We start from the raw sequence: 21871 nt of genomic DNA on the forward strand, positions 1-21871 counted from the left end.
AGCTCTAATTTGAATATGTTATATGCATATATATCAAAATACCTGAAGAACCTTTGAGTATCCTAGGAAACACTTGCTTTTGCCTCAAAATCATACGTTTTCGATTATTATCTATCCAAAAAGGATATATTTATAACTATTTCATTTTGGTACAATTTCTGTACAAATTTCTCTTACAGCAAGTGCTGAAAAGCTTGTTGAAAAAGCCTTCATTGTCCAATCAGATTTCAAGATATCGATGACGTAGTTTCCGGTTTCTATTATTATCTCTGGTGAAATACATAAACTTGGATTCACGAAAGGAAGTTCGGTAAAAAGTTGCGTAAAATTGCATGGATATCAGCTTTTTAGGATGTCATGGATTCGAAAAATGACAAGGAGCCACTAGTAAGGAGAAAGAAAGAGAAGGCTAGCTTGAAATGTGTAATAGTTGGAGATGGTGGTGTTGGGAAAACTTCTCTTCTAGTGAGCTACCTTATGGACGGATTTCCCAACGATTACATCCCGACCGCATTTGACAATTACCAAGGTAAAACTTCTTATAAACTCAATTGATCAATGATAAATTATTTCATTAATATAATTCTTTTCTTTGGTTTTAATAGTATCCGTTGAAGTCGATAAAAAAGTTTGCACTGTTGAATTTTGCGATACCGCGGGTCAGGTAGGTAAACATTGAAGAGCCAACGTGTCGAAACGCAACGATTTTTATCTATATTTTTCTTTGTCTTTGTTAATCGATTCTTTCACGTCCACAAGGGATTAGGGTATCTCAATTTGTGATAATTTATTTTAAAAGTGTTTCGATTCTGAATTAACCAATAAAATACGTTGATTCGGTGTTTATTTTGTATGTATATTACATGCGTGTTTGGTTTCGTGCGGTCACACGGGTTAAAAAAGTCTGCTATGCATGACATGACACGCTCACCACCCGACAAGAACACACTCTTGGATTCAAAACGTGCTTTTAAGCCATAATAAAGACAACTATTACTCTATCTACAATTTAATAATAAAAACTCTTACAAAGACTGGAATGTTCTTTTGCTAACATTTATCCGCCCAGCGATGAGAATTATTTATATTATTAAATTATGGATTTCATGCAAGTCAATTTTCTTATTTATTTATTTAAGCTTATCTATTTTAGTTCCGTTTGGAATAGTTTTAATTATAATATGAATTCCTTTTTTTCATTCGTTAACAGGAAGATTTCGACTCACTCAGACCGCTATGCTACTCCAGCACCGACGTCTTTATAGTTTGCTTCTCTGTAGTTTCTCCAACTTCGTTCTCCAACGTTGCATCAAAATGGATCCCAGAAATACGCGAATATAATCCCAAAGCTCCAATAATCTTAGTCGGCACTCACTCTGATATGAAAAATTGTCTGAAAGTATTACTAGAGCTGTCTGAAAAGAATAGAGAGCCAGTCACTATAAAAAAGGCCCAAGGACTGGCAAAAAAGACTCGCTGTATTTGCTATGTGGAAACTTCGTCTGTCACACAAAAGAATCTTAAGACTGTTTTTGATGAAGCGATAGCTAATGGCATGTGGCCTCCGAAAACTTCAAAGGCGTTTGATTTACGAGGCTGTGTTTGTGGAGTAATGTAGCTCTCGGCGTTTCCGGTCAATAGCTGATAGTTTTATAATTCATCTAGAGTGCATTCAGCCAAACTGTTGAATAGTTGACGTCACCTAAATTAGATGAGTTAGTTACTATTTTAGCTGACCTCACATAAATTTGAAACTACGAGTAATAAACCGCTACTGAGATCAGGGGGACAAACGATGATACAAATGAATGTCTATGCACTCATTCTCTGGTAAAACTACCCCCCGGATTAGCATGACCGTTATTTGGCGCGGTTTTACTATTTTAGGTGATGTCAACTAAATAGTTATCTAAGTTAGATACATTTATCTAACTATTCAACAGTTTGACTGAATGCACTCTATATAGTTAGGAAGACGTTATCATGTTACTGTGCGACTACACCAACCAAGGCCACCCAGACAAATTTTCATACAAATTAGCCAATCACGATTGAGTATTTAAATAATAGAATTTATACAAATATTCACATTTTCCTCTTTAAAGTGCCCCTTGGACGAAAAATGCTATCTTTTCGTACAAACTTGAAACTTCGTCCAAATAATCCATACTACCCTATTAATCACCTGTAGAAATTTTTTCTTCATATTCCGACGGGAAGTTTGAAAATTTTGCGTTTTTACTACCGGCCGCCATTAATTTTCTTGATCAATGATTTGGCTCAGAAGACTGGGGATGAGTGAGGGCTATGACGTCATTTACTCTACTCATTCCAAAACACTCGTGGCTAATCAGTATACAAACTCTGTCAAACTTTCGTGTTATAGTTACAAATAATTTCTAGAGAGCTCACGGCGAGTAAAATGCCAGCAAATCGCTGTGTGGTTTTTGGTTGTAATAATTTCGCCAACAAATCGAATGGTATATCGTTGCATTATTCGCCGAAAAACAAGCAAGACGGCGACAAATGGAAAAGGTTTGTGCGTCTTCACAGGGCGAACTTCAACCCGCCAGGAAGATTCGTTGTGTGCTCCCTACACTTTGAAGAAAAGGTTTTCGCAAGGGCACTACATATCGAGGGAATGCAAAGAAGTTTGCTTCCGAGAGCAACTCCAACGATCTGGCTTTCAGAGCAGCAACAAGAAACTTCTGTCAGTGACAGAAGCCGCCGCCACGTGAGTATAACTAAAACTTTGTTTTTCTTCTTTGCGTTATCAATTATCCGTAAATGAAAAATTTTTTTGACATGTCACAAAAGTAAAAAAAAGCATCTGCTTATTCGTCAAACCAATCAAAGCGTTACATGTGAACGACGGCCTTTACAAGAAAACTTGTTTCTAGACAAACATGTCGCGCGGCTGCTTCAAAAATTCACTAGTGCGGCATATCAAAGTAGCAATTATTCGTCGGCGTTTTTATTTTGATTGTGGAACAATTGCTTCAATGAATTGGCCTCGTTGAAAATGGAAGTATTTTTTGAATGTCTTTTTCAGGCCCTCAAAAACATCCTTCAGCCTGCTAAAAATGTTGAAGAAGAAGCTGAACAAATGGCTGCTAATAGTCACCTAGAAGTGGACGAAGTTGAAGACCGAAATGACCAGGAGTCGCCCCAAAATGAACAGCAACAAAACCTCGGGTTGGACTGCGAAAACAATACCAGAATTGAGAGTACACATGAAGAGGTAATGATCATATACATAACTTTTTTGATTTTGCAACAACAAAAAATGAAAACTACAGCGTAGGTATATTAAGGCTCAGCTACATTGTTACTCTGTTATAGTGATACTTATTATGAACGACCTGAATCAATTCTTGCTTATCATTTTTAGGAACTTCTGGTCCCAAGCACAACAAGCAAGTCCACATCGTGTGAGGAATGTGTGTACTTACAAACAGAAGTCTTGCAACTTAAAGCAGACTTAAAATCCATGAAGACACAGGTGAAAAAGTTGGAGAGAACAGAAAGTCAGCTGCTTGCTGCTCTTGAACAAGCAACTAAAAAGTCTACAGTGTTTTCACAAGGTAAGCTAGAGGTTATTGTCATAAAAAATATTAATAAATATTACATAATAATGATGATATAATGACAACGATGAAAGTATATCAAAGAAATATAAATTTATTTATCTTTTTTGCACAACATTTTAAAAATAGGATGTCAGACTGATAATTACAATCATGAACCTGAATCTGATGATGAAGAAATGGACATTGAGGAGGAGGATATCTGTGACCCTGAGTGGCAGGAAAAAGTACAGAGGGAAGTTGACAAAGTCTTCAACCAAGACAATGAAGTGGCCATGGAGGAGGAACCTCTCATTGCCAATGATGGCAAGTACAATGAGCTGGGTGAAGACAATCCAGAATATAGTAACCCCGAGAGTGACAATCTTGACCCCAGGTAACTACAAGCACAAACTGCGCTAAGCAAGGTTGATACACCACATCATTCATAATAATATAATATATAAAATGTATTAACTTTCATCAATCATACTCGAGTGCTTGCACTGATCCTGTGAATTTCACTTGTTGCTGAATGTTTTATGCAAGCACTCAAAGCAACACTCTATGGTAGCCCCAGAATGATTTCAGGGGGGGGGGGCAGGGCTTTTACCTTGAAAAGGCATCACAGTGTTTATATATATATATATATATATTTTATTTTTTTTCCACTTCAGATTGACCACAGAAGGAAAAGATTGTAGAGAGCAACCAAAGTGTATTGTGTTTCTATCTAACCTGCTCTTGTTATTTCAATTTTGCCACCTGTGTTGTCACCCCAAGCCATCAATTTCCACGAAACAGACTGGGACAATGATAACTGTCACTACACTTTGCAGTAAATGCAAAAAGACCAGCACTTGGCTTAGTCAGCCCTTAATATTGGGAAAATTCCCAGCCGTAAACATTCTTTTAAGTTTTGGCATTTTGACAGCTGGGGCCTCCATCAGGAAAGTGCTACTGGTGCTGAGGCACATCAACGTAATGGTCTATAATGAAACGACCTACTATTATCATCAGAGACATTTGTTAATACCAGCAATTGTCTCATTCTGGCGGCAGTACCAACAAGGTCTAATAGACAAATTAAATGGGGTAGAAGTGGATTTGGCAGGAGATGCTCGCCATGATAGCATGGGACACTCGGCCAAATATGGCACTTATACTATCTTCTGTTGTACGTTGGGCCTCATCATCAACATAGTTCTCATTCAGGTGAATTTTGATCACATTTATAATTTGTAACTACAGGGACAGATTGGGGGGAGGGGATATAGCTTATATTTTTTTTACTAAGTTCCACTTATTCTAATTCTTATTGTTGTTAATATTTTTACTATAACATTGCTATTATTATTAGTACAGCTAAATGTAATAACAACAATAGTAAAAATATAATAACAATATTAAAGGGAATATTTGTTTTCTGTTAGTGGCCATTTATTATTAGACTCATGATTTTATTCTTACAGGCAAATGAAGCTGGAAGCAGTTCCCAAATGGAATTCCTTGGCCACCAAAGGTCCATCATGTACCTCCTCACCACAGGAATGCTGATAAAACAGTTCATATCAGACCGTCACACATCTATCACCAAATGGATGAAAGAAGAATGTCCAAAATTATGCAAAGACAATGGAAAGCCTACAATCTGCCATTACTTTGATTTATGGCACATAGCAAAAAGTATGTGGTAGTGTATAGTACACATACCTATATTGTGTTGGCATTAACTGTTGTTTCCATTTCAAGCCAAATTTATTTCTTGTTCTTGTATTTATGAAAACTTGTTTTTTTAGAAATACAGAAAATCATCACCAAACTTGCCAAAGAAAAATCATGTGAAGTAATAGGTCGTTGGCGTAAAGCATGTGTTCGTCATTTTTATTGGGCAGTAATGTCAACACCAGCGCATTTAGGTGCAGTCAAGTTGGCAAAATTCCAAGCCTTCCTCTATCACATCATCAACAAACACACTGGCCTGCCAAACCAACTGTTCAATAAATGCACACATGGAATCCTAGCTACTCCTAGAGTGTGGCTCACTAAAAGTAAATATGACAATGCTATTTTTAATGTAACTTATGATGAAATTATCCATGCTATAATTTAAATAGACCTTATGATGAAATTATCCATGCTATAATTTGAATATCACTTCCATAGGTTCAGAGGCATATGAAAAGATATTTGAAAAACTCACCAAAGTCAGTCTAAGCAAAGCAATCAAAAATGCTTCTCCCATTGCACAAACAAGCTCCCTAGAAGGCTTTCACTCTGTGGTCAACCAGTTTGCGCCAAAGATGCTGTCATTCTCTTATTTGGGCATGTTTAGTAGGTAAGTTACTTGTTTGTTGACAGTATTTGTACATTGATGCTCCCTTACCAATGACTTGCACCTTGTTGCAAGAAGTTTGTCATATGAAAAATGAGCAGTAGCATGTATATTTAATTTAGTGAAAAGAAATAATGAAGAGATAAAAGACTTTTCATGTCTTTCTTTTATCATTTCATTCATGCTTCTGCAGGTAAGAATACATTTTCACATATGATGTTTTTCCAATATAGGTTTAAACGCACTCCACCAATACAAAACACTGAAGTTTGTCCTTCCTTTACAGCAATAGCTAAAAATAACAAAAGGAGAAACTAAAATGGTTAAATGTACTTCCTTTCAGGACAATACTAGCTGCCCTTCACTTTAACTATAATTGTGACAGAGAATCAAAAATTGATGATCATGGAGATAAGAAGTTGAAAGTAGTCTATGCCAAATACAAGAATGGGGAAGGGACAGTTCGTGAAGTGAGAGTACCCCAGAATTATGGTAAGTACAAAGTATTTTAAATCTGATTTTTCCCATGAACTAGAACAAGTGCAAAAAAAAAAACTTTTTTCTAGGAGGTCGCAGTGAGAAAAACAGAAATAGTTCAGTGGAAAAGTTCTATACCAACTCCACAAAAAGTAAATAACTCGTAATGCTCTATCAATGAAATAGTTCTTAGGAAAAAAAATGAAATAAGTAAACAAAGTTGTAAACTTTTTCAAAATCTGTACTATAAGAGAAAAAATGTCTCAAACTTTATTCATATTATTTCAGACTATGTGGACGATATATTCAAATGCCTGGTTGAAACACCTAGAGCTGATCTTAAACAGTTGAGAATAGAGCTGGAGGAGAGTGTGCCAGAACCTATGCATAGTATGTTGGAAAAAGAAACAAAGGAAGAGGCAATTAACAAGCATCAAAACAGAAAAGGAAAAGAAACACAACTTGTCCCACCCACATGTACAGGTAATATATTCGTATTTCTAGAATAACATGACTGTTCAATATTAAAAAAGGTGAAAATTTGCAAAGTTAGAATCACACTTGCATAAAAATGGTAATAGAATAGTACCTCACATGGAAGGTTTTGTAATTGTTGAATGAATAATGTCTCTGTATTCCCTAAGGTTCTTATATAATTTTATTTCAGAGGAACAATTGCAAAACTTGACACAAGAAAGAAATGCTGCACGAAATGACAGAAGAGCACCTCACTGCAGAAAATGCGGGCAACCAATGAAGGGCCATGACAAAGAGGAATGCAACCGTTTATATAACCAGTAGCATATGAAGTAATCGTAAAAAATCATCAAAAAAATGTTGAATACCATTATGAATTTGCTTATGGATGTCAGATGGTATAACATATTCTTGAAAGATTTATTACTCACTATCTTACTATTGTTCATAGGATTCGTTTTAGTTTCAGTTCATTCATCTGATTGTTCTTCACTTTCCGACTCTTCGTCTGACACTACTTGTCCTTCGTCTTCTTCCAGGAAGCCTTTATAACTTCCATCTTCAGATGGAAATGCTCTTCGTATGCTATTATAAACACAACAGGGCAGAGGTAGTCTTTTTGAATTGCCAGTGAAATCCCATATGAATCGAAAAAATTGTCTGTATGCAACAGATCGAAGAAATCTGAAAGATAAAGGAGTATTTATTAAACATTTTGATTTTTTCATAATCAATTCAATTACGATACAAATTTCAAAATAATTATATACTATGCTAGGTGTATTAGCATATTGAATGCAAGTATAGGTAGACCGAGTACAAAATCTAAGAAGTACTGGGCCAAAAAGTCTACTAGCTATTATTCATTTTCATATAATGCATATGCTGGATTAATTCAGTCCCAATGAAATAATTGGTTCTGGGTATGATTCGTATTATATTATTTGGGCTTTTGCCAGCTATTCTTATTACTGTATACATAGTATAACAAAATATCGGAAATATTCTGTTAATCCTGGAGCCTGAAGAGACCTCAATAAAGCTCAATCAATACTTACTCTGATTCTTTAGCAAAGCCCTTTTCTCTAAGAATAGTATAACTCCTGTTCCTTCTTGTCTTCAGTCCCACTGCAGCGGTTTCCAGAACATACTTGTCTAGACACACAGATTCAAAGCCAGGGTGACATGTAATACATTGAACTTGTTGATCCAGTTCATTCAGTTTGTCCATGCATCTCATGATGTCATTGCAACAAAAGCACTCTTCTTGCTTTGTTACTAGAGTTAGGCAACAATTATAACAAGTGCACCTAGGTAAATAAAACAAAGATCGTATCAAAACAAATGTACCTATATATCCTTATAGAAATATCACGAAACTCGGATTTTCTTCATCATAATTTGCACTTGTCCTTTGAATAAAAAATGTTCAAATGAGAGCAACATCACCTAACACAAACAAAGAACCCCACTAGTTTGTTTTTTAAACAACTCAAGAAAACTTAGAACATACAGATTGGCTCTTGTTTTTATACGCGTTCCTTAATCTTCCGATGAAAATTTGTTTGCTGCTTCTGCGTATTCTCGAAGACGTCTTAACTTCACTTGTGATTTGTCCTTGCTTAATTAAAGTTTTAAGTGTCTTACCATTGCCTGGACTCCCCACAAAATCTTCTTCTTAGCATCTCTTCTTCTTCGAGCTCGATTCTGGATTGCTCGTTGAACTCAGCGATCTCTTCTTCGTTGGCAATAGGTTCGAGCTCTTCACAGTCGTATATCTCGAAGCTGTTGACATTTTCCATGTTTTTGAAGCAACAGAAAGGTCGACAAGGAAAATATCGTACTCGGTCGCTGATATGAGCGTGAAAACTTTAAAAAAATCTACATTAAACTAGCTTCTAACTTCTCTAACTTTACGAAGAAACAAGAGGAAAGACGCCAGCGTTTTGGAATGAGTAGAGTAAATGACGTCACGAGAACACCGCTGACCGAAAATAATCCTTTTGGCCGTGTACTGAAAAATTAATGGCGGCCGGTAGTAAAAACGCAAAATTTTCAAACTTCCCGTCGGAATATGAAGAAAAAATTTCTACAGGTGATTAATAGGGTAGTATGGATTATTTGGACGAAGTTTCAAGTTTGTACGAAAAGATAGCATTTTTCGTCCAAGGGGCACTTTAAAATCATTTATTATATGACCGTGAATCTTAGAGCCAGGACACTAACAAATCAAGTAATCTGATTGGATAGATCGCATCGCGGACTGGTCTAGAGTCTCCGGTATATTAACCGGTCCGATCGCATATTAATCTTACGGCGAAAACATTTTGTCCTTTTCAATGAAAAGTGGTCATATAATAAAACTCTTATCAACCGAGCTTGGTCGGTCGTAGACCGACCAAGCTCGGTTAATAAGATCTAAATATTTTACGTGTGTGTGTGTGTGTGTGTGTGTGTGTATGATCAGGAGTGAACAAGAAACAGTCAAAATCCAGAATTCACTAATTCATCTTTTATGCAGCATTAAAAATGTAATTTGTGAATTTGATTTAAAAAATTTTTGGATGGCCTTGGTTGATGTGGCCGCCATGTGATGAATAGCAATTTATAAAAATAATTGTACATATAAGAGGAAGTTTTGAAAAGCGAAAAAAAAATGGAACTGGCTTATACTTATTCGTAATGGTTTTCGTGCTTGTAACCGGAAGGGCTTACATTCATGTGGGAAGAAACGGTTGTTTCTATTTTATTTTTCCCATTTTTTGTTTTATCACTGTAATGATGGCTAGAACTGGTCAGGGGTGGGCTTATAACCGGGAGCTTATAAATGGAAGGATATTTGTTCAAACCATAGTTAATAGAGGGGACAAGAAAGCTGTTGTTGATAGTATAAACGACTAAAACACGTACCATCAAAAGTGCTAAATTACAATTTGTAGTCAGCCCTCACTACGCCCCTATCATTGATGCATCATGACAATTTGTAAGTCCGTTAAACCAATGTCCAGTCGCTCCTGCAAATGGCCATCCACAAGACGTAGACGCATTCACGAAGAAGGCCAGTTGGAGGATCCGGTACACCAGGAGCTAATGGTTCTCCTGGTTCAAATATGCAACAAGACTTGAGACACTGACAGCAGACACAGTACTTCCACCAATGAAACAACCAAGCAAGGGCAGTGATCCAATCGACCACCAATGAAACCACAAGAGCACCATTACGAGGATTTCCTCGATCGGATGCGACGATAATCGTGTAGATAATGGAAAGAAGCACCACCATACACTCCAAAAGGGCAAACATACGAACAAGGAGGAGAACGAAAAGCGGTCTTCCCACTGTGGTTGGAGAAAGTGACAAATACACCCCACCACAAAAAGTCAATATTCCGAAAAATGCAGAAAGAAATGGAAGGACGAAAAGATCGGCTTCATCGCCATTAGCAATACAAAGAGTGCTGATGAGGGCGACGGCACCAGCCGAGAATAAGTGAGCTGAACTCCATATTCTAGCGCGAGTGAAGTTGACTCTTCCACGCTTGACACCAAAGTTACCATTCCTGTACGTGTCTCGATAGGCATTTCCTCCAAATCTTATGTTTCCGAACTCTATTTCTTCGACCAATATCGTTGGCTCAGGGTCTGTATCTTCATTTACTGTTGCCTGTGTTGATTTATCAGCGATTGTTTCTTCGCCACAGATTTGATCAGACTGGTTCTGATTTGATGCGTCGTTTTTTCCCTCTTTTTCCGCCATCGCGCAAAAACAACTTACCGACTTGAAAAAGACTAAAAGGTCACGGAGTAGGATTCTATTCCTATAACTCTTCTTTTCTCAATGTCGGCCTTTGTTATTTAATGAAGGAGTGAAACCTTTTCAGGAATAGACCGTGGCCGTTGAAGCTCCACTGGTTCTGCTCGATCCTATTTCTGAATATTTTCCAACACTAAACAAGTGGGTACGATGGATGACTGACACCGTTAGTAACTAACTCTTTAGTTAACGAGCCAATTCATCTCTTTCTAAAAGTCGCATCTTATTGGCCGCGAACATGCCATTACCAGAAATGTTGCAAATATGATTACACGCGGGTACAGGGACATCGTCCGCTGGAAACGACCACCATTAAAAAGAAAAATCAGTCTTTACTATTCCTATCATTCTCTAAGTCATGCAATGTCTTATCACTTAAAATGACCTAAGAATAGGTCACGGCACTATAGTATTCAAATAAAAACATTCCCTCTCGTATATGAATACAGCGTCTAATAGGAATTAACGCCACAGAATGAGTCTCAAAAGGGATGTGACAAGCTAGGATTGGACAAACACCCTCATATAAACAACTCACGCGAGCAAACGGCTGGCACGTCACTTTATACAGCTAAGGGGAGCACAACCACGAAGACACTGTGCAGCGCGACCGTTTCCTAAACTAAAGTCCAATCTTCCTATTTATTAACCAGCACACGTAGGCACATTCACGAAGAAAGCCAGTTGGAGGATCCCGTACACCAGGAGCTAATGGTTCTCCTGGTTCAAATATGCAGCAAGACTTGAGACACTGACAGCAGACACAGCACCTCCACCAATGAAACAACCAAGCAAGGGCAGTGATTACATCGACCACCATTGAAATCAAGAGATAAATGCAGAGTATGATAAAAGTCGTGAAGTTTCCTCCCCCGTAGCGACGATTGTGTTCTGTCGGTTCTGTTCCATCTTCCCTGGTGTCATTGATAACTTTTATTGTCAAAATAATTCCAACGCCGACCAGCGTACACTCCAGGACAGCTATGAGACGCACAGCGAAGAGAACAAGAAGAGGTCTTGGAGTGGTAGCGATAGAACCAAGCAAGTAAATACTACAACAAGCCATTACGAGCCCACAAATATCACAGAGTATCGCCACTGCTGAAAATCCGTAAGCTGATTGGCTGTCAACTCCATATTCGTTGTTATCCAGAAGCTGGATACAGGCAGCCGTGAAGCAAGTCATGATCGCAGCTGTCAAGAAGTGAGCAATACTCCATCTTTTAGCACGAGTGAAATTCATTCTTCCACGTCTAACGCCAAAGTTTCCATTTCTGTACGCTTCGTGGTAAGCATCGAGTTCAGACGAGATGTCTTCAGATATTGTATCTGCGGAATCTTCTACTTCCGCAAGGCTGGTAAACATAACTTCGATACTTGATTTTCCACTTCGTGCCTTTCCCTCAATGCTTTCTTTCGTGCCCGCCATCATTTTCTGTTGCGTTATCTTGTTATCCACAGGTAACCCAAATCTGTTGTTCAACCAGACAAACCTAACACCGAGGGCCGGCCACAAGATCGATTGCATCTTATTTTCATTCTCGTTTTCAGATCCTCCTCGGTTGTCGTTCCTTCACGTCAGAGGCTCTGGGAAACCCTACAAATTCTCGCAATTTGATTGGCTTTTAAGAAGAACAACAGATCTACTTTTTGATTGGATAATCGAAGACAAATAGATGTTTTGCTCGCCATTTGTAGATTTTACAAAACCAAAGGCTTGTCCATGCTTGTCCTGGCTTTTCTTGGAAAGAGTTCGAGCATGCGCCGTGAGGTCGTGATATATTTCTTGCTTCCGGCGTAGGGTTTCCCAGAGCCTCTGACGGGGAGGACGAAGGACAACCGAGGAGGATCTGGCAACGAGAATGATCTTATTTTTAAATGATCAAAAAACAAACAAACCAAACAAACAAAAACAAATTATAACCCAACTAACAAATTTTAGCCAACTTCTTAATTTTTTGGGGGGAGAAAAAAACTTTTTGCACCCCTCTCCTAGAAAGCCACTCTCGCTCTTCAACTCCCCTCCCTTCCCCTCCCCCCGTTGCTTGCCAGACGTTTGACAAAAGCAGTCGTGAAGCAAGTCATGATCGAACGCAGCCGCCAAGAAGTGAACAATACTCCACCTTTTAGCACGAGTGATTGAAATTCATTCTCTTCCACATCTAACGCCAAAGTTTCTGTACGCTTCGTGGTAGGCATCGAGTTCAGACGGGATGCCATCACATATAACGTATGGGGAATCTTCTGTTTGCGCAATAACTTCAACGCTCGATTCTCCAGGTTGTGCCTTTACATCGTTGCTTTTTTCCGTGTTCGCCAATCTACAGGTAACCCAATGGGTTGGACAACTGTGGCTGTGATTTCTTCAGCAAATACTTCACAATGAGACCGGGCAATAAATTTGACAGTGCGAAATTGATTGAACAGGAGCATTCGATACCATGTGGGATCAGCTAAAACATAATACTGAGCATGCGCGATGGTCCATCCAACCCGTATTTGAATGAAACTACCTCTGGGCTGGTCAGGGTACGGCAAAATTAAATCATAGTTAATCTATTAACTATGATTAAAATGGAATTGAGCACGTTATGTGGAGGGAGGAAATCATAGAAAAAAGACCTAGAATTAAAAGAGTCCCAAACTAATATGTGATGCCGGCCGAGTCCGGGAATCGAACCCGACAGTTTTAATGACTTCACGGGTGTTCTCTACAGTACAAAATTAATACACTTTACTTGTGAAGTAAGCACACGCAAATAACTTGAAAAATATGACTGAACATATTTTTAAAGAATTATATTACTACAACACGCTTGTACATGTCCAGCTGAAAGTATCTAGCACACCAGTCTTTGCAGGAATTGCAAGTATCAGTGGTTTAGTAGCGTTTGATTCATTCAACGTGTTGTTAATTTATCATCTCACGTTCACCTGCAAAAAAAAAAAAGATTTGGTGAACCATAATTAACCTCTACTTTGGCGTGATTTTTTCTCATTTCAGATTAAATGGTTATTCACTTGAGCATATTAGATTCTTTGTTTGAGTTGTACAATGTATTTGTATTTGTGTCTTCACACGTGCAACCGTTAAACAAAGAAATAATACTTTCGGGAATGACACGTGTTTTGAAATGGGAAAACATTTTCAAGGTGAAGAGGTCTTTACCACACATAATGACAGTACAGTTTCAATTACACGCATACAATACATACGCAGTCAGTAACATATCGGAAGTATAAACGTTCATGATTTAAAGATGCAACATTCAAATGAAGAAATATTTCACCATTCAACTATTCACTTTATGTAGACTCAATACTTAAAGTATTGTATCAGGGGTGAGGTGCACTTTAAAATTTCCAGCACCTGTCACTCTAAAAGAACACAACACATTTCTATGCATGACTTACGATATCATCAATCTTCAGAATACTTCGCACTGTCTCGGCTGCCAACTGAATCGCACTGGTTGATACCAGCAGAGGCTGAAGAACATTCTCTTCTAGGATGTTGGTAATAGTACCCTAAAGATGAAAAACTAGGAATTAAAAAAATAGTTTTTGTGCATCAAAACCTCACGAATTATATATATAATATATAAATATAATATATACACCTAATTGAAAAAACATTGTCGGGTTCAAAAAAAGGTTATATCATCAAAGCTAAGACAGAAGGGGAGCATGGGGAAACAAACGATTATGCTAATTTCATGCGTATTGCAGTTTTCCCTTCCTGTGCACATTTTATGCATAATGGCTTTGGCATGTTGTTAATCTAGGTCAACCGACTTTGTTCTAATGTGCATTTTTACATGTCTATATAATACACATTTCGGAGTACCCAAAATCCTTTTCGGTCTTGGCTTTGATGATATGACCTTCTCGAACCCGACTACATTTTTTCAATTAGCTGTATATATATATATGTTGTAAATACAGAATTTTTCAGTGTATATATAATTTTATCATATAATTATCCATAAAATATCTATATTTCTCCTTCTCCTTCACATGTTATTTTCATATGTGAAAATATCGTTACCATGTGTATTTAAGCTATTAGTTTATAAATAAAAACTTTTTATAATCATAAAAAAAAAATTGCGCGCGCAATTAATTCTCCCTTCGTAACATACGCGCTCCTAGCAACTGATACATTTAACTTTAGCACGTGCACATTGTTATGTTGCGTGTTTCTTGTAAAACTGTCACAACCGTTTGCCCTGATGAAGAGCAAGATGCTCGAAAGCTTGGCTTAATTTATAATTAAAAAGCTGATGAATCATAACTATCATGCATAAAAAGCTTGTTAAGTTGATTTTATGGATAATTATATGATAAACAGAATATTACATGCGTGCTTGGAGATACGAAATTTATCTTCTCGTGTTCAAAATCTCTCACTCGTTCGCTGCGCTCACCAGTGGGAGATCTTTTCAACACTCGAAGATAAATTTCGTATCTCCGTGCGCCCATGTAATATCCTCTATATTATTATTAGGTTGATTATTCATTCCCACTTTTTCTACCTTTTTACGTTTTCAGAATTCATTAATAATTAATATATAATTATCATAATGATAAATACATGTCAAAACATTTTAAAATATTAATGGTCTAGTCTTACTTTTCGAACATTAATACCAGCAGCGATCTCTCCCTGGGCATGTCTGTTTCGTAGCTCAGTCACAGTAGCGATTGAATTCAGGCCTGCATTCTCAGCGAGGGTGTAAGGGATGATTTCTAAGGCCTCGGCAAAAGCACGCACACAGTATGCATCTGTACTAGTTAGTGTCTGGGAATGCTGGGCTAGTCGTAAGGCAACTTCTATTTCAGGGGCTCCACCTCCAGCTATGAGTGCCCTTTAAGGTACAGATGTATCAATATCAGAATATTACAAGTTTCTATATACCCCTTAGGTGTCCCATGATGCATTTGGGTTACATGGGTCACATGAAATAATAAGAGTAACTATAGACCACTTGCATCAAACCACTAACTGGGGTCAACATAAAAAAAGATGTATCAAATTGAGCTGATCCTTGCAGTATATGAAGCAACTTATGAAGCCGCAATTTGAAAGACTCTGAGTCTTGAAAAATTCTGAGTCTTGAACGAGATTTGAACCCCTGCTCTGGCGACTCCGGCGCCATGCTCTAACCACTGAGCTTCCAAGTCTCATATGAGACTTCAAGGACACATTAGGTGGGTTTATCAGCCTGAGAGGAAATATATGTTCTCTTACACACACACAAAAAAAAAGACAGTCCTCAAAAGAAGGGAATTCTTTTGTTTTGAACCTCATTAGAAATTGATGCAAGTAAGGTCCATAGTTTATCGTTAAAAGAGGTTCTTACTTTTTCTTGACTAGACATCTAATGACGCACAGAGCATCATGAATTGATCTATCAGCTTCTTCCAACACAAGCTTGTTCGAACCTCTCACTAGTATGCTTACTGTTTTACCAGGGTTTGTTACTCCAGTTATCTGAAGGACAAAAAGGTATTTAACACCAATGGGACAAAAAATGTAGCATAACAGCAAAATTAGCAAAGATCCAAGAATAATCTAAGGTCTAGCTCAAGGGTGGCTGCCCGGTAGTTCACTAGCCTGCCATCTCTGGGATCTCAGGGTTTATTCCTGAATTCTGCATCACATATGACTAAAGTTTGTTAGGTCCTCCTTGATTAAAGGGTTCTTCTTTGGTTTTCCCCACTCCAAAAGCTACCAAGTTGCTAAACTTTGGTCCAATATGTGAATTATATTTAATTGTCCTGACTTTGATCAACCCAGAGAGTTTTTCATGAATCCAAAAAGTTTTGAAAGGTGTTTTTAACAACTAATGGAATTTACAGACTAGTCCTTTTAATTTTGCTCTCTCCTGATTGGCTCCAGTTTTCACTCAACATTGTGATTGGTTAACTTTGTGTCACAAGGTAAAAGCCCTGACAAACTAAGAAAATCAGAATCATCTTGTTTGCAAGCTGGTGTATTCTGCAAATAATTTAGGTTTAAATACCTTGACTACTTTGGTAGTTCCAACAGGAACCTCTTCAACTAGTTCAGCAGATGCTAGCATTTCAGGTGTGAAATGATCCAAACTAGCAACAGGTTTACACCCAATGCTCTAGAATTGACGAGAAAATATGAAGATTATGTAAAGTTATTTAGATTTGATGAGAAATTGTGGTAATCATAAATACCTAATGATGACAACGATGATGATGATGATAATGAGATAGTTAATATTAAAAAATTGATAGATGCGCTGAAAATGGTGATACTCCTAACAACTGATGAACCATTTATGTGGTAGTCAATCTCAAGAAAAAATCAGAGATTCAGATGTGTCAACCTTCATTACCTTGCAAATGAATTCTATTTCATCCCTCTCTATATCGCGGACAACAAGAATCTTCATTTTATTGAGGAAATGCAGCGCAAGATCATTCACAGCATCCCTGAAATCACAATTCAACTATATTCAAGAGAAATTTCATTTTGTTCCCTTCTTTGTGCCCTGCTGACAATTAAAAAAAATTAAGAATTTAATGACCATAAAAAAGCAGGGATAAGAGACATTGTTACTGATATCAAAGCAATAGTGAAATATGCAACCTCTGAAATCGTACAATAATTGATGTGTCAAGAAAATTTCATGTAATAATCTATTCAATTCAGATTTTTTTCTACATTTTTGTAGGTAAGCTTTCTGCAAATATTTTTATGCTGTACATGGTGCAGGTACTCAAATTAAAGCTATACCTGATTGTACCTTGTTACACAAGTTCAGAAAGAGTCTAGACAGTGTTACAAGGTTGACTACTAAAAATGTGCACAAATGTGAGAACAAAGATTAAAAAATTAGTAAAGAAATACCTCAATATAGACTTTTGAATAAGAAGCACATTGCATCCAGCCTTTTTGATCTTCTTGCAGATCTCCAGGATATATTGCCTTTCTTCTCTCAACACACGATCCATCTGAGTGTAGTCACTAACTATAACTTGGTTCTCCATCTGTTTAATCACAAGAAGAGGGAAAATAAGTATGGACTTTTCTTATGAGGCTGTCATGTTAGCTGAAACGTGTGCAAAGGTCATTAACGAATATTACCATATGCCCTGTACAACCCTGCTGACTTGCTCTAATAAAACCTTTGGAAAAATCCATGTGATGGGGGATGGATATTTTTCTGCCATCCCTTCCACTCGGTCAATAAGTACATAAGAAATAAGTTCTAGTTTTATCTGGGATATAATATTAATGGCTGCTTGATAGCCAAACATGATGACCGACCATATTGGACCGATCAAAATGTGACCAGTCAATGTTTCCAACCAAGAGTCTTTGTACGGTCAGACAAGTGCAGATGACCATCCATCATTTTTTATCCCTCTAAGATTAATGCAGATCTACGTACATCAGTTTTGGGTGGTGAGATACAGAACTGAATGAGACCAATCTTTGCTTTTTCTACTTGGGATATACCACCAGCCAAATGAGATATCTTCTGTTCCAGAACCAATCCTTCTATTAGCTCTGTGTCCTCTACAGTACCGCTGTTAAACAGATGAATAATTCAAATATCAGTCTTACAAACCAGACTCTAGCCTAGGGGGTTACACTTCAACTTTAACTTTGGTTAAGATGGTCTGTAAGAACAAATTGGCATACAGCCAATTATACATACTACTTGGACAATAATGCAGCCATCTTGGATCGCAAGGCATTATGTGGTGTCCAGGGATCCAATAAAGTTTTGTTACAGTAACGGCATTGATTGATTGTGAATACATGCTTGGGGTCCAGAACAGGGAAACTTTCGCTTTTCAGACCATCTTAATTCAGGCAAATGAGACTCTGGCATTGAATATTATGACAAATAAACAAACTTTTCGAAACAAATGTGGATTACTCATTTACTTACCCAAGTTTTTTGACAATTCTTATGTCCCTAAGGTCAACATTATCTGATATCTTAGGGTCCACTACTTTGAGTACAGCATCAACAGCGATTGGGGCCAGGAGATTTGAATTCTGTGACACAACCTTTAGATAAACAAAATAAAAGCAATGCAAAAAATATCTACCTTAGCACAGACAAGGAAAAGATAAATCGATTCAAGAGTAAATGTAGTTGCAGTTGTTGGTGATTACAATGTCTGAAGCCTAAATTAATGTCAAGTAAAACTTCAAGTTTCATTGATACCCTGATACCCTGAATTGAGCTTGAGCCCCTAGGGGTGAGAGCAGAATGCACTACTACTACTCCACCCTTGATTCACTAACTCTAGTAGGAAAAACGTAGCTTAATAACTAGAAGTCTTGGGGGTACTATTTTTAAAATTATAATGTACCTTGGAATTGAGTGCTGTGGTGGCACTCTTTAGTAATGATTCTCGGTCATTTAGACTAAGAGGAGTTGACATGTTGGTGAGGATCTCAACAGCTTTACATGAGGCTTTTTGGAAAGCTTCTGAGACTGTCGTGGGGTGGATACCTGGAAAAAATAAGAAGTTTATGTTATTGAGATGTTTCAGTTTGAGTGAAGAGTTCTTTATATATACTCGTATGCATTACCTTCCCAAATTTCATCATTAATTTATCTAGAAGGATTCTGAACTGAAACTGAAAATATTCAGACTAGAAGTGTGCAGGCTGTATGTCATAATGAAACCATCATAATTAAAGTCTTTTCTGTATTTCAATAGTAAAGCATCTGACCGGCATCCAGAAGGTCATGGGTCCGACTCCTATCAGTGGCAAATGATAGATTATTCTATACTTCCTTTCTAGTTTATAATAAAATTTTGTCATTAAAGAGTTCTTTAATTCAAATTCATACGGTAAACAATAGACCTTTCTAGCTTTGTATACAAATTGCCTATTTTAGATCACATAACATTCCCTTGAGAATTGCTCTTTTATGATGAACATGTTAAGATGTTTACACATGAAAGAATCAACTCCCAAGAGTGACATCACATGGTCTGAAATGTGCACAACAAACAACGAAGCTAATGAGGTCTATTTGGTACCTTTTTCTAACATCTTAGCAGCTGCACTAAGAAGACTTCCTGCGATAACAACAACAGTTGTTGTACCATCTCCTGCTTCTATGTCTTGTGCTTTAGATAGCTCAACAAGCTATAGGAATGAAGTAGAAAACGCAGTGTTAGAGGTGTGGAACTTCTTTTCTTAGCTATTATTCTGAACTACACCCCTTGAAAATTCAAATCCCACTCTATGAGGGAGGTATGGATATTTCCTGAAAATACACAATATATCCTCGTCAGACCCTCCCAACTCTTGAGGAAGGCTGACAAGCAGGTCATTTGTGAATGGCCAGTCAAATGTTCAGTCAAGCAGCCATTTTTCTGATTAATGGCATAAATTTGCAGCCCTTAATCAGGGCCGTAGCCACCAACTTTTGATTGGTTTAGTTTTCAAGGGAGGGGGAGGGGTAGGGGGATAGGAACAAGGAAAAGTATAGGGAAGACCTCCTACACTTAATATCTATTCAAACTCATCCCAAAGTACTCAGATTTTGAATGTTGCCGAAGTACTTTTTCTTGACTCTTTCTCGTTCTAATCATTTTTTTAAATCTTTTTTTCAATGATTTTTCTCATTGTTTTTTTTATCTTTTTATTTTTCTTAAATTAAAAATTTTTTTTTTAAAAAGTTGGTTCGGTTGAAACCAGAACAACCGTACCGGTGGCTACGGCCCTGTTAATGGGAGAGATCTGAACTGATAATGACAACTGTGATGATCAGTAATTATGATTTATTACAATGATTTATTTACCATTCTTGCAGCAGGGTGAAGGACTTGCATTTGTTTTAAGATTGTTGCCCCATCATTGGTTATAGTCACGTCCCCATTACTAGCCTGAATCTAAACATAGAAACAAAAATACTATAACAACTAACATCATAAAATTAAACCAAAATACCAACTTTAGTCAACTTTGAACACATAAAAATTAACCTAGCTTGGGGGGGGGGGGGGGGGGATTGAACAACACTTGCACTCAGAATATCCATTTTGATGAAAAATAAGTTGGTGCCTTGTTTATAACAATAAATCTGTCACATAGCACATCCTTGATTTTAAATTTAAAAGAAACTTGTCATCTCTAATCGCCACCATAAAGTACAGCAGTGGTGCAGCTCAATGGGGTCAAACTGAAAACATGTGAAGGTGTCTCTAGCAGCCGCTATACGGTCTATGTATGACCCCAGAGCACAGCTTTAATCAGTTTTAATTAGATAGGGTTGATTTGAAACAAAAAAAAAATTAATCAACCCTTTATAATGATATTTTTTGTAAAAAAAATATTCTTTTTCCAGTACACACCTTCAAAAGGGGATGGGCACAAAGCACTCTTTCCTATTTCTACACAAATTTCTAAATTTTTTTGATAAACTGGTATAAATAACATTAGATGTAACAAAATTTTCCTGATTTGTCAACTTATAGAAGTACAGTTTAATGTTGAAAGACCACGGTAAAATTTAGAATCACAGGTTGAAAGTGCCCCATGTGTGAAAGTACGTCTGACGACTACATCTCTCAAAACGATTACATCAAATCAAAATTTAGCCATTTTGCTAATAAATTGAAGGATATAGGGAGATGAATGGCTAAAGTAACAATCCATAGCACAACACTGTACAGAATATGAGTAAAATATCTCAGCTGTCAAATTATTGCAGTAACTTTGAAGTATTTACCATTTTATCCATTCCTTTTGGACCAAGACTCGTGCGAACAGCATCTGCAACAGCTAAAATAAAACGACGAACGTTAAAACCATATCTCGGTTTATTTGATATCTTAGGAAAAAGACAACAAATCTACCTTTTGCTGCAGTAATATTAGTCATACGAATCTCTGTTGGCTTCTCCTTGTCTTTGAAGGCACTCTTCTTCTGACCACCATTTGGCTTCGCGGCTTGCGTAGACTTAGCTTCTGGCATTGTACAACGTTAGTTCAAGGAGTAAGGATGATATATTCTAGCTAAAATTTTTAAAAACTCCTTTGATAACGAGGATGAATTTGGATTGCTGTACGAGTGTACCGGTATTTTCTTGTACACTTTACCAAAGATGGCTACCCTTACGAGCCCACAAACATTTCCAATTCAAGCAGCGGTTAAACTTTTAAGCGGGACTTTTGAGGGATTTTCGC

General features: G+C 37.3%; 5 protein-coding genes across 8 annotated transcripts; 2 read left to right on the forward strand and 3 right to left on the reverse strand.

Annotated features, from left to right (window-relative positions):
• Positions 1–257: 257 nt before the first annotated feature.
• Positions 258–2435, forward strand: LOC116296399 (uncharacterized). Its single transcript, XM_031704418.2, has 3 exons — positions 258–529; positions 606–664; positions 1211–2435. Exons 1-3 carry the CDS (start codon positions 358–360, stop codon positions 1616–1618), a joined length of 639 nt encoding a protein of 212 aa, XP_031560278.1. The 5' UTR covers positions 258–357; the 3' UTR covers positions 1619–2435.
• On the forward strand, positions 2423–7912 carry LOC116304317 (uncharacterized). Its single transcript, XM_089025091.1, has 11 exons — positions 2423–2734; positions 3053–3241; positions 3392–3584; positions 3717–3963; positions 4244–4781; positions 5039–5252; positions 5366–5617; positions 5733–5904; positions 6245–6393; positions 6667–6861; positions 7046–7912. Exons 1-11 carry the CDS (start codon positions 2423–2425, stop codon positions 7177–7179), a joined length of 2595 nt encoding a protein of 864 aa, XP_088881217.1. The 3' UTR covers positions 7180–7912.
• Positions 3662–8657, reverse strand: LOC148904428 (uncharacterized). Of its 4 annotated transcripts, none has more exons than XR_016118870.1 (5): positions 8503–8657; positions 7914–8165; positions 7287–7539; positions 5770–6193; positions 3662–5153 (listed from the first exon to the last, which is right to left on the reverse strand). XR_016118870.1 is itself a non-coding variant. In XM_089025120.1 (4 exons), the coding sequence occupies exons 1-3, from the start codon at positions 8655–8657 to the stop codon at positions 7326–7328; spliced, it is 621 nt and encodes a 206-aa protein (XP_088881246.1). In that variant the 3' UTR covers positions 3662–6193; positions 7295–7325. The 4 variants fall into 4 exon arrangements, 2 of the variants coding, with proteins under 2 accessions (XP_088881246.1, XP_088881245.1); XR_016118871.1 differs by having other exon boundaries at positions 3662–4555; positions 5037–6193; XM_089025120.1 differs by having other exon boundaries at positions 3662–6193; positions 7295–7539.
• A 695-nt stretch (positions 8658–9352) lies between these two features.
• On the reverse strand, positions 9353–10840 carry LOC116287568 (uncharacterized). Its single transcript, XM_031694254.2, has one exon. The coding sequence runs from the start codon at positions 10610–10612 to the stop codon at positions 9848–9850; it is 765 nt and encodes a 254-aa protein (XP_031550114.1). The 5' UTR covers positions 10613–10840; the 3' UTR covers positions 9353–9847.
• A 2479-nt stretch (positions 10841–13319) lies between these two features.
• On the reverse strand, positions 13320–21832 carry LOC116287567 (T-complex protein 1 subunit delta). Its single transcript, XM_031694252.1, has 14 exons — positions 21542–21832; positions 21415–21467; positions 20486–20575; positions 19718–19826; positions 19037–19179; positions 18607–18728; positions 18100–18238; positions 17556–17695; positions 17041–17137; positions 16696–16803; positions 16033–16163; positions 15303–15537; positions 14084–14197; positions 13320–13603 (listed from the first exon to the last, which is right to left on the reverse strand). The coding sequence occupies exons 1-14, from the start codon at positions 21657–21659 to the stop codon at positions 13589–13591; spliced, it is 1614 nt and encodes a 537-aa protein (XP_031550112.1). The 5' UTR covers positions 21660–21832; the 3' UTR covers positions 13320–13588.
• Between the last annotated feature and the right edge of the window lie 39 nt (positions 21833–21871).

The sequence above is a fragment of the Actinia tenebrosa genome, unplaced genomic scaffold (genome assembly GCF_029948245.1).
Source record: "Actinia tenebrosa isolate PJP-AT-01 unplaced genomic scaffold, QUT_ActTen_1.0 PGA_scaffold9__36_contigs__length_13948895, whole genome shotgun sequence".
Classification (NCBI taxonomy): Eukaryota; Metazoa; Cnidaria; class Anthozoa; order Actiniaria; family Actiniidae; genus Actinia; species Actinia tenebrosa.